The sequence below is a fragment of the Canis lupus genome, chromosome 22 (genome assembly GCF_048164855.1).
Source record: "Canis lupus baileyi chromosome 22, mCanLup2.hap1, whole genome shotgun sequence".
Lineage (NCBI taxonomy): Eukaryota > Metazoa > Chordata > Mammalia > Carnivora > Canidae > Canis > Canis lupus.
This window is the reverse complement of record NC_132859.1, coordinates 17,780,366-17,798,155: the sequence shown is the minus strand read 5'-3', so window position 1 is coordinate 17,798,155 and position 17,790 is coordinate 17,780,366. Positions and strand designations below refer to the sequence as shown.

Here is a 17,790-nt window from a genome sequence, read left to right as displayed (position 1 = left end):
AGATGGTGACATTCAAGAAAGAAGAGAACAAGCCATGTACCTAACTGGGAAAAAGCATGCAGTGCAAAGGAAAAAGAAAGAACAAAATACACAAAGGTCCTGAGGTGAGAATGCTCAAGGATAATGTTCAAGGAAGAGCAAGAACATGGGGCACCTGGATGGCTTAGTTAACGTCCAACTCTAGATTTCAGTTCGGTGATGATCTCAGGGTTGTGAGATCAAGCCCGGTGTTGAGTTCTGCTGAGCCTTAGGATTCTCTCTCTCCCTCTCTCTTTCTCCTTTCCCCACCTGCTCACACTTGCCTGTGCACACGCTCACACTCACACTAAGAAAAGTGTGACTGGTGTAGAATAAACAAAGAGTAAATCAGATGAAATCAGAACGTAACAGGAAGCCAGATCATGTAGAATGTTAGAGGCCATAGTAAGATTTTTTTATTTTCTCCTAAAGAAAAAGGAAAGTCATTAGAGGTTTCTGAGCTACCATGCTGAAAGCATACTGAAAAAGGCAAGGGTAGAAACAGGGAGACCAACAGATAGGTATAGAGAAATGAAAGTGACTTGGACCCGAGTGAAGACTAAAAGAAAAAAACTGGGGGAAGAAATTCAGGAACTCCATTTTAGACATGTAAAATTCTAGGTGCCTATTAGACATCCAGTAGGCTGCAAGGTATCAGTCTGGAACTAAGGGAGGATGCCTGGGATAAAGATTTGAAATTATTAATGAATTTATGCTATGCATTAGACTGAACATCACCAAGGGAGTCAGAATATATAGGAAAGAAAAAAGGTCTAAGGAATAAGTACTAGAGAATCCCAGCACTAATTGGATAGGAAGGAATATAAGAAGAGCCAGCAAAAGAATTAAAGAATGACCAGTGTGGTGAGAGGAAAACCAGAGAAGAGGATGTTCTGGAAACCAAACAAAGAAAGAATTTTTAGAAAGCAATCAGTGATCTGTCAATAAGATAAAGACCACTGAATTAAGTGACATAGAAGTCACCTGTGACCTTAATGAGCTGTTTTACTACTATCATATAAGAAAACACATAATACCTGTAAAGCTTTATATTCCTTTTGAAGATCTTTTATTTTATTCTGTTGCTGGCAAACCCTATTTAGGGATTCATCCTCCAATTCACCAATTTTGGATTTCACACTCTCCATAATATGTTCCAAGTCATTAGCTCGTTGTTCCTGATCGGCTGCTCGGCTTTGTTCTAGCTGAAGTTCATTTCTAAAAACAGACACATGATTTCTTCCCTTAGTATAGAAGGAAATCACATTAACAAACATACTCATCTAACAACATAACGAATTTCTAAAATTTCATTGCATTGTTAAAATTTCTGTCATATAACACAAACCAATGGAAGAAATACAAGGCACCCTTACATATCTAAGCTAAGCTATTACTGAAAGATTTACCTACTAAAAATATTTTTTAAACTTAATATTTAGTCAAAATAGAAAATTAAAGTTCAAGATTCAAGGCATTATTTTTAGAATGCATACCACTGGTATACAAACAATTCAAAAGAGAATTCTGTTTTCTTACTTAAGCTGCTGATTAGTTTCTATGAGCTCCTGGATCATGTTCTGTTGACGTGTTGTTTCCTCCACCAATGTTTTCAAATTCTGCCTCATCCTTTGTGATGACTGTTTATCAAAAACGATGAGATCTACATTTTTTAAATATAATACAGATAGTAAAAAAGGCAAAAAAATTTAAGATAAAAATTAGTTTTAAAAGGAAAAACAATTTTTTTACCATAATGAGAAAGGATAGGATCTAGCAAGAATAGGATTTGATTACCTTTAAGATCAGTTCTTTCGACTAGAGATAAAGGCTTTAAGCCATGCATCATCAACAGCACATTTATGCTTTCCCATTCTGCTTCTTCTCGCTGTAATTACAAGGAGTGAGAGAACGATCAACTTCAATATATAAAGTGAAGAAACACCCTCTCAAATATAATTTCCTTGTTTACAAAATAATGGAACTTTTTCTCCAAAGTTTCTTAATATGAATTTTTTATGCACACATGATGATTAAAATTAAAACAAATGTCTAAAAAATTAGCAGATCAAAAAGAATGCAAATAAGCACAAATAATAAAGCACATTATATAATTCCATACTCATACATATAGGCTGTAATGGATAAATTGAAACAAAAATACCAACCAAAAAACACCTTGTAATTTCAATGAACCAAACAAACCTTAGGGTTTTTTTGCTTAACCAAATCACACCAGGCCCTACTCAAAAGAAACAGCTGCAAGGTGCCTGGGTGGCTCAGCTGGTTAAGCATCTGATTCTAGCTCAGGTCATGATCTCAGGATCATGGGATCAAACCCATGTCAGGCTCTGTGCTCAGTGTGGAGTCTGCTTCTCCCTCTCCTTCTGACCCTACTACCCCTGCTTGTGTGCAGGCTCTTGCTCTTTCTCAAATAAATAAAATCTTAAAAAAAAAAAAAAAAAGGGTTTGACCAAAGTTTAAAGAAAGAAAAGAAACAGCTGCCAATTAGGTCATATTTACTGAACAGTAAATTAAGTGCAAGTCACACAGAAACAAGTACCACTTAATGAATAAGGTCACCAAAAAAAATCAAAATGCCTGAATAGTCAAAGCCAATGATGTAGATAGTCCCTTGTATAGTGGACAAGGTCTAACTATAAAAAGGAGTCTGTCCATCTAAGTAACTGATTCTAGTAGCGTCACTCTGAAAGATATTCTCAAGTTTTGTATCCCTGATTCTAAATACCTATTCGTACCATAAACCTGAGAGAGGGACCCTAACTCTCTAAAATTTTTTTTTCCCTAACTCTCTAAATTAAGTAAATAAAAACAATAATGGGAAGAAAAGGTAGTAAGAACATACAATACAGATAAGAATAAAAATAGAGATGATTTTTTGGATATTTAAACCCATGATATTAATAGTCTTTTAATGTAAATACAATGATCAATTTGAAATCACTGTGTGAAGTTAATTTACTTGCTTTTTAAGTTATGTGAGTATATTTGAAAAGGTAATCTGAGTGAATTTACAATCAATGTTTAAGTGCTTGAAAAATATAATTTATAAAATAGTTTTTTTACTAGTGATATAGTATTAAATATTGTAATAGCTTAAAGATTAATATAGACAAAGTACATATAAAAATACTACTCTCCACATTCAAATGCCCCCAAACATTAAGCTCTCTACTGGTATGACTACAATAGCACTATTACTAACAGCACCAAATCTTTCCTTTTGACTGCTGACTTTCTTCACCTTCTTTATCCCTTCCACACTTCTCCTCCTACAATCTTTTCCCTTATTTATGTTGTTGGTCACAAAGATTCATGATCCAGAATTAAAATTACTGAAGCTATCTGCTTTAGGAACCAAAAGCTATGTGGGCATCTCAGTGGCTATCTACTATGACTCATAAAAACCAAGTACTCTGTAAATAATGCCACACATTTTGAATGATCAAATTATATATATATAATTATATAGTTATTATATATAATTATATATATTATTTATAATATATATATAATATTTCAAGTTTACCTGTTTTTCAGTCATGAGTCTGTTTAATGATTTACTGGACTCCTAGGCTTTAGGGGCTGCTGGAGATATAGTATCTTTTGTTAAATCAGAAGAAGTAGATTGGCAATAAAAAATATTCACGTTGCCTAAATGAAAAAAGAAAAAGTTCAATAGGTGTTAAAGAAAATTATATTTAAAAGAATGGATAACCCTTAGGCAATTTGAGCATTCCTGTGTCAAAACTTGTATGACTTCCTAGAAAGCTGATTTTAAGAATCATTAGAATAAATCCTATCTTATAATGTTCTCCTCTAGAAATAAAACATTATGAGTTTTACACACACACACAGAACTATTTGTTTTAATTAGATATGTACAAAGCACGTGCTACTAATAAATAAACTGCTATCTTGTGGAAGCTGCTTCTTGAAGCCAAAAGAACTATACCTGACCCAAAGTTATAGGCCAGTCTAACAATTCACTGGACTAAACTCCAAGGGTAAATGCAGTGCCACTTGCTTAGGTAGTCTGTATTTCTTTTTTTTTTTTTTTTTTTTTTTTTTTTGGTAGTCTGTATTTCTAAGTAGATCAGAGGCTAGCAACAAAGAATTCTGTGTGACTGGCAGACACAAAAGTTTATATTCAGTCTACCCTACCATTACTTCTTCTTATCATCTAAGACTTTATCATCCTATAGGGAAATTTGGATTCTTTGGTATGTAGATATAATTCCTCCTTTCAAGAAGCACAATCATACACATTCATTAGCATCAGGAACTTTTAGATCTTGAGAGGACCTTGTATAGTGTTTAATCCAAAATCTCTAGCTGTTCATAGCTGGCAGAGCAGCATATGAGAGAGTTGTACCAAGACATCAGGTACTATAACCATCTGAATCCCAGAAAAGTGAAATGATCTTCTCAGAATTACTAAGGAAAAAGGTAGGCCTCTTCACTGCCAGGTAGTATTTCTTCCAAAGCACCCTTCTACTCTTTTATGTCTGTTTCAGATAGTGAAATCCAACCAAACAATTTACCAGTCACCCTTAAGTCTGGTCTACAGGGTGCAGTCTTTCTACCTTATTTTCAGATAAACCCAATAACATGTTACAAATTCCCAAATTCTGCCACTTTTGTGCTTAATGTCATACTATCTCCCCTGTAAGCTTTGGTCTCTTTAACAACTCAACCACCCTTACTTTGGTAACCCATCCTGCTTTTACAAACCGTTCACCTAGTTATAATTTCTCCTAGGCTTTAGGGGCTGCTGGAGATATAGTATCTTTTGTTAAATCAGAAGAAGTAGATTGGCAATAAAAAATATTCACGTTGCCTAACTGTATTAGAGAAATTTTTAGAAATATACAAAAATAAATAAATAAATGTAAATTTAGAGAAATTTTTAGAAATATACAAAAATAGAGAAAGTATAATAAATCCACGAATACAGCTTCAATGAAAGCCAACATTCTTGCATTCTTATTTCATTTCTTCAATGTTTAGATTTCAGTATACATCTTTAACAAATACAAACTTATTTTATTTTATTTTTTTTAATTTTTATTTATTTATGATAGTCACAGAAAGAGAAAGAGAGAGAGGCAGAGACATAGGCAGAGGGAGAAGCAGGCTCCATGCACCGGAAGCCCGATGTGGGATTCGATCCCGGGTCTCCAGGATCGCGCCCTGGGCCAAAGGCAGGCGCCAAACCGCTGCGCCACCCAGGGATCCCTACAAATTTGTTTTAAACATAACTTCAATACCATTGTCACACCAAATAAAATTAACAATTTATCATCACTTAATACCTAGTCCAGGTTCAATTTTCCTCAAAATATCTTAAAAATGTCTTTTTTTTTTTTTTCAAATCAGGATCCAAACAATGTCCAAATGTAGCACTCTAAAGTTTCTTTTAATCTATAGCAGTCCTTCCCCTCTTTTTTTTTTTTTTTTTAATTTTTATTTATTTATGATAGTCACAGAGAGAGAGAGAGAGAGGCAGAGACACAGGCAGAGGGAGAAGCAGGCTCCATGCACCGGGAGCCCGACGTGGGATTCGATCCCGGGTCTCCAGGATCGCGCCCTGGGCCAAAGGCAGGCGCTAAACCACTGCGCCACCCAGGGATCCCTCCCCTCTTTTTTTTAACATGCATTTTTTTGTTGTTGAATAATAGGCCATCTGTCTTGTCAAACTACTTTTTTCTTCTAATTTTTATTTATTTATGATAGTCACAGAGAGAGAGAGAGAGAGGCAGAGACATAGGCAGAGGGAGAAGCAGGCTCCATGCACCGGGAGCCCGATGTGGGACTCGATCCCAGGTCTCCAGGATCGCGCCCTGGGCCAAAGGCAGGCGCCAAACCGTTGCACCACCCAGGGATCCCTCAAACTACTCTTATTTCAGATTTGGCTTACTGTGTTTTTGTATTTAACATACTTTTCCATCCTCTATATTTCTTATAAGCTGGTTACATCTAGAGGCTTTATTAGATTCAGGTTCAGGGGGATCCCTGGGTGGCTCAGCGGTTTAGCACCTGCCTTTGGCCCAGGGTGTGATTCTGGAGTCCCAGGATCAAGTCCCACGTCGGGCTCCTTGCATGGAGCCTGCTTCTCCCTCTGCCTGTGTCTCTACCTCTCTTTCTCTGTGTCTCTCATGAATAAATAAATAAAATCTTAAAAAAAAAAAAAAGATTCAGGTTCAGTATTTTCTGGCAAGAACACTTCACAAGTGGTGCTGTGTTTATCCTATTACTATCAAGAGTCAGTCAGAATTTTAAAGTGGGAAGAATACACCCTTGTAGACTAGACATAAGGGTGGTAGACCAGACATAAGGGTGGTATGATACTCCCCCAAAGAGTGTGGAGTATATTCTGACAATCTTCCTAACTACCACACTGGACCACTCTCAAATTGTCAAAATGTCACCTTTCTCCAGATTCAAGGTCTAGCCACTTTTATCCTACTCTTCACTTAGTTAATTCATACCTGACCTTCAGATCCTGGCTCAGATTTCTTTCTTCAGGGAAAACTCCCCTGATCCCATGACTAGATCAGGTCCTCTTGTTATATGTTCTTGTAGCACTAGAAAGAATAAAGTATAGAGGTTTAGCTCAGACTCAGATGGCCTGAGTGACTACTAGCTTAACTATTTATTAAACTGTATGACATGGACAAACTCATTAACCTCTTTGAGCATTGATTTCTTCATCTGTAAAAGAGAGAACACAGTAATACTTACACCTCATGGGTTAAATTAAGTCAGACAACATGTAGAAAGTACTTAGAATGAGATAGCTGGCACATAGAAACTTATAGATAAGTGGTAGTTGTTATATAAGAAGTATGCTCAACAAAATGGATCTTACCTAATCATACCATGGTATGTTGTTAGTTTCGATGCTTAGGTATTTTCTATAAATTACTCAGATAATTACCTAATATACACTGTTTTTATTTACGTATGTTTAGGTAAGACTAAATTCCATGAGATAAGTAGTCTACTTTTGGTGATGGTGGAGTAAGTAGCTCTGTCTCCAAAGTCAATGAAGAAAGTTAAATAAAATACATTCAATTTGAGGCATGTGGCTGGCTCATACAGTAGAGCATACAGCTCTTTATCTCACGGTCATAAGACTGAGCCCCATGTTGAGGGTAGAGATTACTTATAATTAAATATATATATATATATTAAATTCTTTTTCTTACAAATTAAAGAAGTAACACAATAATAAGGAATTGCCAGGCAAAAAAATCAAGGAGAACCCATTTTTTCCCTAAAGGCTTTTGGCAATCCAAAGAAAAAGCTGTGAGAATGAGTGCTAAGGATTAACACTCCCCCCACCACCAGTCCCCCCGCGCCCCACCCTCATTTAAAGTTGTTACCTGTAAGGGCTACAATGCTCAGGATAAGAGTTGACTAGAAGTAAACCACTTGTCCCATTAACTGAAACCTGGTTTCCTCTCCTCTAAGTCAAGAAGGTCCCAAATTAAAAGTGCTTCTGAAGGGTGCCTGGGTGGCTCAGTCAGTTAAGCATCACCTTCTGCTCAGACGGTGATCTCAGGGTCCTGAGATTGAGCCCTGCTTTGGGCTCCCTGCTCAATGGGGAATCTACTTCTCCCTCTCTCTCTGCCCTTCCCCCTTGCTTGTACTCACTCGTGCTCTCTCTCAAATAAATAAATAAAATCTTTAAAACAAAAACTTCCATGCACCTAGCAGAAGCAAATGAAATCTTCTCTGGAAAAAGGCCTTAAATTACACCAAAAAAGGTTTCAAATACAACATCCAGCAAATAGTCAAAGATAACTAAGGCATACAGGAAACAAGACATAAAGAGACTGAAACAACAGTCAAAAGAAAACAAGCAAGAAAGAAGGACTTCTGATATTGTAATTATTAGGTAGAGACAATAAAATAATTATGCTGACAGTGTTCAAAGAAATAAAAATCAAAGCCTGAAGCTTTCAGCAGAGAACTGTAAACTTTTCAATTTCAAGAAAACAGACTTGAAAAAGAATAAGCTAAAAATTTAGAAAAAAAATTACAACAGCTGAAAGATCTCAAATCACAGGCTTAACAGTAAATTAGAAAGCAGAAGAGAAAATTAAATGAACAAATGAAGGGAAGTTAGAACAGACTCCATTTTTTTAGTTCTCTATGCTACCTTCAGGAAAATACAGCAGACTTTCTACTTCAAATGGAGAGGATACATGCAGAGGATAATTGGCATCCAAGAAAAAGGAAAAAATGGAACAGAAGCAGAATTTGAAGATATAATGGTTAAGTTCTGTGAGCCAATGAAAGACAAAAATCAACCGATGAAAGACATGAATCCATGATTCTAGAAGCCCAGCAAATTGCAAACAAAATAGAAAAAAAAAAAATTACACCTAGGCACATCATACCAAAGTACAGAAAAACAAAGAGAAAATCTTAAAAGAAATTACAGAAAAAAGATTATCTTCAAAAGAGCGAGAGCTGAAACATCAGCTAAATTCTCAGCAGTAATAATGGAAACTAATAGTGGACTAATATACTCAATGTGCTGAAAGAAAATAACTGCCAATCTAAAATTTTAAATCTAAGGGCGCTTAGGTGGCTCAGTTGGTTAAGTATTTGTCTTCAGCTCAGGTCATGATCCCAGGGCCCTGGGACTGAGCCCTGCTTGGCAAGGAGTCTGCTTCTCCCTCTTCCTGCTACTCCCCCTGCTTGTGCTCTCTCCTTATCTCTACCTTTGTCAAATAAATAAATAAAAATCTTAAAAAAATAAAATTAAAAAAATGTTCAACTGCCACAACTTTTTAAAAATTAATTGAATTCTAAATCTAGTGAAAATATCCATTAATAATAAAGGCATAAGACATTTTCAAACAAAACAAATCTGACAGATCTATACTATAAAAAATTCTAAAGGAGATGCTCATGCAAGAGATTCCTTGATTAAAAAGAAATATAGAAAGGAATAAAAAGCAAAGAAATGAATACTGTAAACACTGAGTACATAAAATAAAGTCTTGTGAAGATTAAAAAATATAGCTAAAATACACAATAACAAAATGTGTTACCTGGGAATCAGGTAAATAGAGTAACAGTGTTCTAATTTTGTTTATAATTTCAGTGGAAGATAAAAGTATCTCCTAATATTGGGTATTTTGCAAATTAAGGATGCTTGAGAATTTCCAAAATAGCCACTGAAGAACATAACTCAAGTGTGTAATTTCCTAACAAAGAAAAAAAAAGGAACCATAGGATTAATAAAATAAATCTAAAAGGAGAGAAACAAACTGAAAACAAATGGAACAAAAGAAATATAGATTTAAACTCCCATCAGTAATTATATTAAATGTAAATAGATTAAATGCTCCAGTTAAAGAAAGACCATCAAGCTGGCTTAAAAAAAAAAAAAATCAAACTATATCTTTTTGAAGGAAAAAAGATAATATATTTAAAAACCATATAAAATATAAACATACAAAATGGTAAAGGTAAAAGTATAAAGAAAGGATTGATGGCATGGTAACAGCAAAATTCTTTAATCTCTGAATCCCTATATTAAAATAAAAGCAACTGGGTAACAAAGAAAAAAACCTCAAAGAATAGTATTTGTATCAAAACATAGTGACAGGGGCAGCCTAGGTGGCTCAGCGGTTTAGCGCCGCCATCAGTCCAGAGCTTGATCCTGGAGACCTGGGATCCAGTCCCGCGTCGGACTCCCTGCATGGAGCCTGCTTCTCCCTCTGCCTGTGTCTCTGCCTCTCTCTCTCTGTCTCTCATGATTAAATAAATAAAATCTTTAAAGAAGTAAAAAACAACAACAAAACATAGTGACAAAGTATTCCCCCCACACATCAAAATATAAGTGAGTGGGAAAAAAATCACTAAGGATGCAAGAACTGCAGGATGATGGCATCTGTGCAAGAAAAAAAAAAAAAAACACAAAAAACCAACTGGCAGTATTTAAAAGTTATAAAAACAGGATTCCCAACCATTAGCATTCACTAAAATTCACTATTGCACTAATATGAAAACAGGTGAATCTGGAAGGGCTCACCTGTTTGTGCCATAAGAAGGACTGCAGCTGCTAGAGTCCTATAAACATTCAAAATTAACATGCTAGAGCTCCATGACAGGGCCCACAGTTAAAAGATACTTCTGGGTATGGAACTAAAATTGAGCAAGACAGGGTCAAGAGAGAGGAAGGGAAAGTTGAGACCAAAGTGGGTTGGTAACAGACCCAGGAAAGCTCAGAAAACAAACTGCCATATTTTTTAACACAACACAAAGAAACAGAAGAAGTCTGAGAAATCAGAAAGGCTTTCCTGAATTCTGTCCCACTGTAAAAGTTCAGGAAAAGAGGATTGTGGAGAAATTGCAGAATAAAAAGTACCAGGAATGTGTCTCCCCATCTAGACAACAATTGCACTGGCAGGTTCTGTCTCAAGTAACTATTTTGGAACTCTGTGGAGTCTATTGAGGTTTGCAAATTCCAGGGAAACCTAAAATGATAATTTGTGGTTAATTTCAATTTAAGCTCCTAGCGCAGTAACAATTACCCATTCTCAATCCCCATTCCTAAAACCGGCAGCTGTGTTTAGCATACCAGGAGCAGCTTGCACCCAGTCTGTACAGATCAGGGTAAGCAAAAGAATCCTTTGCTCCAAATATCAGGATTCTGTGACCTGATTAGTTATTACTGCTTCTCACCTCAAAGGAGCAAAGAAGCTAAAGTGACTACTAGGAAACTTAAAGAGCCATTGTTCTTTTCTCCCCTTCATTGTGCTGTCTTGCCCCTTTTGGGAGCCAGACATTAAAGACTACACATATTTTTAAAAAATGATAAAAAAAATAAAAATAAAAAAATAAAGGCAAATACATATAGGGGAAATTAGAAAGTTATTACATATGCTGAGGGAAAGGTGCAGGTTGAAAAAAACCTGAGAAGACCTTAAGTTTACACCTCAGGTTGATCTTTGGCACAGAGAGCCTACAACAATCAAAAACAAAAACACAAGCAAAACCCAGTAAAGCTTGGTGAAGAAGATTCTGATTTTCAGAATCATCACATTATTAGATTCAAATGTCCAGTTTCCAACAAAAAAGTAACAAACACGCAAAGCATCAGGAAAGTATGGCATATACAAAGGAAAAAAAAAAACCAACGAGAAAATAGTTTCTATCCCTGGGCTGGAAAGAAAAAATAGAATTGATGGTAGATCTACTAGACAAAGACTTTAAAACCACCATCTTAAAGAATTAAAGGAAGAGGGACTACTGGGTGGCTCAGCGGTTGAGCATCTGCTTTTGGCTCAGGGCGGGATCCTATGGTCCTGGGATCGAGTCCCACATTGGGCTCCCTGCATGGAGCCTGCTTCTCACAGTGCCTATGTCTCTGCCTCTCTCTCTTTCTCTCTCCCTGTGTCTCCCATGAATAAATAAATAATATTTTTAAAAAAAGAACTAAAGGAAGATGTGCAAACAAATTTATATGAATAAATTTAATTATCAATAAAGAGATGAAAAACCTAAAAAGAAATAAGAAAGAAGGGCATCTGGGTGGCTCAGTCCATTGGGCATCTGATTCTTGGTTTTGGCTCAGGTCATGATCTCATGAGTCACAGGACTGAGCCCTATGTTGAGTTCCCCATTCAGTGGGGAATCTGCTGGAAAGATTCTCTCTTCCTGCCCTTCCCCCCATTCTCTGTCTCTAAAATAAATAAATAAAAATCTTAAAAGAAAATAAGGGTAGGGAAAGAAAAATAAGATTAAAACAGAGAGGGAGGAAAACCATAAAAGACTCTTAACTACAGGAAACAAACTGAGGATTCCTGGTGGGGGGTGGGGGTGTGTGGGGATGAGGTACCTGGATGATGAGCATTAAGGAGGGCACTTGATGTAATGAGCTTTGGGTGTTAAATGCAACTGATGAATCATTAAATTCTACCCCTGAAACTAATAATATATGTTAACTAAATTGGATTTAAATTAAAAAAATTTTTTTAAGAAAAAAATCATAAGCTAAAAAGGGCAATAATTGAAATAAAAAATTCACTAGAAGGGCATGCCTGGGTGGCTCAGTAGTTGAGCATCTGTCGTGATCCCAGGGTCTAGGGATCAAGTCCCACATCAGGCTCCCTGCAGGGAGCCTGCTTCTCTCTCTGCCTATGTCTCTGCCTCTCTGTGTCTCTCATGAGTAAATAAATAAAATCTTTAAAAAAGAAAAGAAAAGAAAAATCACTAGAAGCAATCAAAGGAAGATTTGAGCAGACAAAAGAAATAATTTCCATTTCCCTATCTTCAAACTTACTGATAAACCTAGAGAACAGTGCCTAAGGGATATCACCAAGCTGGCCAATATAAAAACTATGGGAGAAAAAGAGAAAAGAGTGGCAGAGAGAATAAAGAAATAATGGCTAAAAACATCCCAAATTTTTTGAAAGACACAAATACATACCTTCAATAAGTTCAAAGAACTCCAAGTAAGATAAACCTAAAAAAGAACCACATCAAACTTCTGAAAGACAAAGAACCTTGAAAGCAGCAAACATGAAGTCACCCATCACATACAAGGGATTCTCAATAAGATAACCTGTAGATTTTTCATCTGAAACTTTAGAGGCCAGAAGGTATATAGAATATGATATATTCTAAGAGTTAACAGAAAGAAACCATCAGTCAAGAATCCTGTATCTGGGGGCACCTGGGTGGCTAAGTAGGATTGAACATCTGAATCTTGGTTTCAGCTCGGGTCATGATATCAGGGTCCTTGGACTGAGCCCTACGCTGGGTTCCTTGCTCAGGGGGGGATCTGCTTCTCCCTCTCCTCCCCCTCTCATCACTCTTCCCTCTTAAATAAATAAATAAAATCTTTAAAAAAAAATATCCTGTATCTTGCAAAACTGTCCTTCAAAAGTGAGGAAGAAATTAAGTCATTCCTAGGTTAAAGAAAAGTTAAAGGAGGTCATTCCCACTGGATGTCTCCAGCAAGAAATGCTAAAAGGAATCCTACAGGTTGAAATGAAAGGACACCAGACAGTAACTCAAGCCACATGAAAAAAATAAAGATCTAAGTAAAGGTTAATGGCATGGTTAATGACATGAAAAATATAAAAGCTAGCATTATTAAAACAATGGTTTGTAACTCCACTTTTTGTTTTCTACATGATTTGAAAGACAAATCGTTTACAAAAAAAATAATTAAACACTGATATTATTATAACTTTGGTTTATAATGTCACATTCCGGGATCCCTGGGTGGCGCAGCGGTTTAGCGCCTGCCTTTGGCTCAGGGCGCGATCCTGGAGACCCGGGATCGAATCCCACATCGGGCTCCTGGTGCATGGAGCCTGCTTCTCCCTCTGCCTATGTCTCCGCCTCTCTCTCTCTCTCTGTGTGACTATCATAAATAAATTTTTTTAAAAAATTAAAAAAAAATAAATTATAATGTCACATTCCTTTTTTTTTCTTTACATTACTTTTTCTACATAATTTAGAAACTAATGAAAAAACTAATGCATTTAAAAGAATTATTAGCTTATGTTTTGTGGCACACATATATTAACATGTGATTGTGTGACATCAGCAACTGAAGGAAGTAGGAATGGAGCTGTAAAAAGCAGAGTTTTTGCATGTTATTTATATTAAACTGTTATAAATTTAGAGTGTTATAACTTGAGGATGTTAAATGTAATTCTCATAGTAACAAAGAAGACAGTGATAGAATATATACAAAAAGAGGAATTTAAAGATTTCACTCAATAACATCAACCAAACACAAAAAACCCAGTGATACAGAAAATGAACAGAAAACCTATAAGACAAAAAGAAAAAAGGCAAAATGACAGAAATAAGTCCCCACTTACAGCAATTACTTTAAATGTAAATGGATTAAACTCCTCACAGATTGGCAGAATGGATAAAAATATGATCCAACTATATGCCATCTAAAACAGACTCACTTTATTTATTTTAAAGATTTTATTTATTTATTCATGAGAGACACAGAGACAGAGAGAGAGGCAGAGACACAGGCAGAGGGAGAAGCAGGATCCATGCAGGGAGCCTGATGTGGGACTCGATCCCGGGTCTCCAGGATCATGCCCTGGGCTGAAGGTGGCACTAAATCACTGAGCCACTGGGGCTGCCAGACTCACTTTAGATCCAAAGACACAAAGAGCTTAAAAGTGAAAGGATGGTAAAAGATATTCCACGCAAATAAGAACCAAAAGAGAGCAAGCGTGGCTTTATGAATATCAGACAAAAAGACTTTCAATCAAAAAAATATTATGAAAGACAAACGACATGAGATATTAAGCTAAGGTTCAATACAGCAAGAAGAGATAACAATTATAAAAATGTATACACTTAATAACAAACCATCAAAGCACATTAAGTAAAAATTGACAAAATTAAAGGAAGAAATAATTCTATAATAATAGTTGGAGACTTTAATACTCCACTCTCAATAACAGATAGAACCAGACAAAAGATAAGTAATGAAACAGGAATTGAACAACATAATAAACCAGAGCTAACAATTTCTAAGGAACACTCTACCCAACAAAAATACGATACACAGTCTTCTCAAGTGTGCATAAGACATTTTCCAGGACAGACCATATGTTAGGACATAAATTAAGTCAAAACAAATTTTGAAAGATAGATATACAAAGTACATTCTCAGATGACAACAGGATAAAGTTAGAAATCAATAACAGAAGGTAAATGGAAAACTCATAAGGTTGTGATAACTAGGCAATATACTCAACCAAACAATGGATCAAAGAAGAAATCACAAGGGAAATTAGAAAATACTTACAGGGGCACCTGGTGATTCAGTCAGTTAAGTGTCTGCTTTCAGCTCAGGTCATGATCTTAGGGTCCTGGATCAAGCCCTGCCTTGGGCTCCCTGCTCACTGGGGAGTCTGCTCATCCCTCTGCCCCCCACCCCTGCTCATGCTCTCTCTGTCTCTCTCTCAAATAAATAAAATCTTAAAAAAAAAAAAAAAAAAAAAGAAGAAGAAGAAAAAACACTTAAAGATTAAGAAAAACAAAAGTACAGAGCACCTGGCTGGCTCAGTCAGAACATGCGACTCTTGATCTTTCTGGGTCATAAATTTGAGAACTACAATGTGTGTAGAGATTACTTAAATAACTGAAACTTAAAAACAAAAACAAAATAAAAAAATACAACATACCAAAACTTTTGAAAGCAGTGCTAGGGGGAAAATTTACAGCTATAAACATTTACACTAAAAAGCAAGAACAGGGGTGCATAGGTGACATAATCAGTTGAGCATCCAACTCTTGATTTCACCTCACATCATGATCTCAGAGTTATCAGATTGAGCTCCATGTTGGACTCAGCTCAGAATCTGCTTGAGATTCTCTCTCCCTCTGCCCCTCACATTCATGCTTTCTCTAAAATAAATAAATTTGTAAAAAAAATAAATAAAAACAAGAATAATTTCAAATTAACAACCTAACTTTACAACTTAAGGAACTAGAAAAAGAACAAAGCTAGCAAAAGAAAGGAAATAATAAAGATTAGAGCAAAGATAAAGGAAATAAAGGAAAGCAAGAGAGGAAAATCAGTAAAATAAAAAGTTACTTGGAAAAAAATCAGCAAAATAGATAAACTTTTAGCTAAATGGACAGAAAAAAGAGAGAAGATTCAAATTATTAAAATCATAAGTGAAATTGGGGGCATTAGAATAAAAATTATAAGGGAGCAAAACAAAGAAAATCTGGACAAACCCATAACTCATAAGAAGATTGAATTAGTAATCAAAAATCTCCCAATAAAGCAACCCTTGGAACTGATGGCTTCACTGAGAAATTCTATCAAACACTTAAATAAGCTCTTCCCCCGAGCGGCCTGAGGTGACCTCCGGAGATGGTTCGCTACTCGCTGGACCCAGAAAACCCTACAAAATCACGCAAGTCGAGAGGTTCAAATCTTCGTGTTCACTTTAAGAACACACGTGAAACTGCCCAGGCCATCAAGGGTATGCATATTCGAAAAGCCACCAAGTATCTGAAAGATGTCACTTTGCAGAAGCAGTGTGTGCCATTCCGTCGCTACAATGGTGGAGTTGGTAGGTGTGCACAGGCCAAACAGTGGGGCTGGACACAGGGTCGGTGGCCCAAGAAGAGTGCTGAATTTTTACTGCACATGCTTAAAAATGCGGAGAGTAATGCTGAACTTAAGGGTTTAGATGTAGATTCTCTGGTCATTGAGCACATCCAGGTGAATAAAGCCCCCAAGATGCGACGTAGAACCTACAGGGCTCATGGCCGGATTAATCCATACATGAGCTCTCCCTGCCACATTGAGATGATTCTTACTGAAAAAGAGCAGATTGTTCCTAAACCAGAGGAGGAGGTTGCACAGAAGAAAAAGATATCCCAGAAGAAACTGAAGAAACAAAAACTTATGGCCCGGGAGTAAATTCTGCATAGAATATAAATGCAAAAAAAAAAAAACACTTAAATAACACCAATTATTCTCTAACTTTTCCCAAATTTGAAGAGAAAGGAATACTTCTTAATTCATTTTTTAAGCCCAGCATTACTCTAATACCAAAGCTAGACAAAGACAATACAAGAAAACTAAAGACCAACATTCCTTAGAAACACTGATGCAAACACTCTCAACAAAATACTAGTAAACCAAATTCAGCAGCATATTAAGAAGATTATACACCACAACCAAATGGGAGTTATTCCTGGAATATAAGAATAGTTTGACATATGAAAAGCAATCAATGTAATGGACTACATTAATGCAATGAGGGATAAAAAAATCATGATTATCTCATTTGATACAGAAAAAACATCTGACCAAATTAAACACCCTTTCATGATTAGAAAAACAAACAAACAAACAAAAAACAAAAAACCACTCAACAAACTAAGAAAAGAAAAAAAAAATCTACCTTGGGGCATCTGGGTGGCTTGGTTAAGCATCCAACTCTTGGTTTTCGCTCAGATCATGATCTCAGGGTTGTGAGACTGAGCACCATGTCAGGCTCCATGCTCAGTGGGTAATCTGAGTGAGGTTCTCTCCCTTCTCTCTCTCCCTCTGCCCCTCCCCCTATTCACACATGCATGCTCTTTAAAAATAGAATAAAATCTTTATAAAAAAAAGAAAAAATCTACCTCAACACAATAAAAGCCACATATGAAAACATACAGTGAACATCACACTTAACGGTGAAAGATTAAAAGTTTTTCCTCTAAGACCAGAAACAAAGCTAGGATGACCACATTCACCACTTCCTTTACATATAGTACTGGGAGGTCTAGCCAAAGCAATAAATCTAGAAAGAGAAATGTAGAAAAAGGTGTCCAAATTGAAAAGGAAGAAGTAAAATGACTCCTGTTTGCAGATGATATAATCTTATATGCAGAATACCCTAAAGAGTCCATCAAAAAAACAAAAACCTGTTAGAATAAATGAATTCAACAAAGTACTGGCATGTAAGGTCAACACACAATCAGCTGCACTTCTACACACTAACAATAAACAACTCAAAAGGGAATTAAAAACACAATTCCACTTACAATAGCATTAAAAGAAATAAAAAACCCAACCAAGGAGGTCAAAAACTTGTACAACGAAAACTACAAAATACTGACCAAAGAAATTAAAGACAAATAAATGGAAAAACATTCTATGCTCATGGATTAGAAGACTTTATACCAAGATGTCAATACTGCCCATAACAGTCTATACAACCAATGTAATCC

The 17,790-nt window shown here is 36.0% G+C and overlaps 1 protein-coding gene across 10 annotated transcripts in view; it reads right to left on the bottom strand.

The window, feature by feature from the left end:
- The window catches only part of CEP70 (centrosomal protein 70), a 119,850-nt gene that overhangs the window by 86,104 nt on the left and 15,956 nt on the right, over positions 1 to 17,790 (bottom strand). For 8 of the 10 annotated variants that reach the window (XR_012014878.1, XR_012014877.1, XR_012014879.1 and 5 more), the window contains exons 3-7: positions 6,531 to 6,626; positions 3,569 to 3,693; positions 1,816 to 1,906; positions 1,558 to 1,681; positions 1,056 to 1,236 (exon numbers count right to left, since the gene is read on the bottom strand). Coding sequence is in view for 7 of the 10 variants with exons in the window: in XM_072792550.1 (XP_072648651.1) it covers positions 1,056 to 1,236; positions 1,558 to 1,681; positions 1,816 to 1,906; positions 3,569 to 3,583 (411 nt within the window). In the remaining 3 variants the exon portion in view is untranslated. Of the gene's footprint in view, positions 1 to 1,055; positions 1,237 to 1,557; positions 1,682 to 1,815; positions 1,907 to 3,568; positions 3,694 to 6,530; positions 6,627 to 12,493; positions 12,530 to 17,790 lie in introns of all 10 variants that reach the window. The other 2 variants (XM_072792553.1, XM_072792551.1) reach the window with 2 other exon arrangements.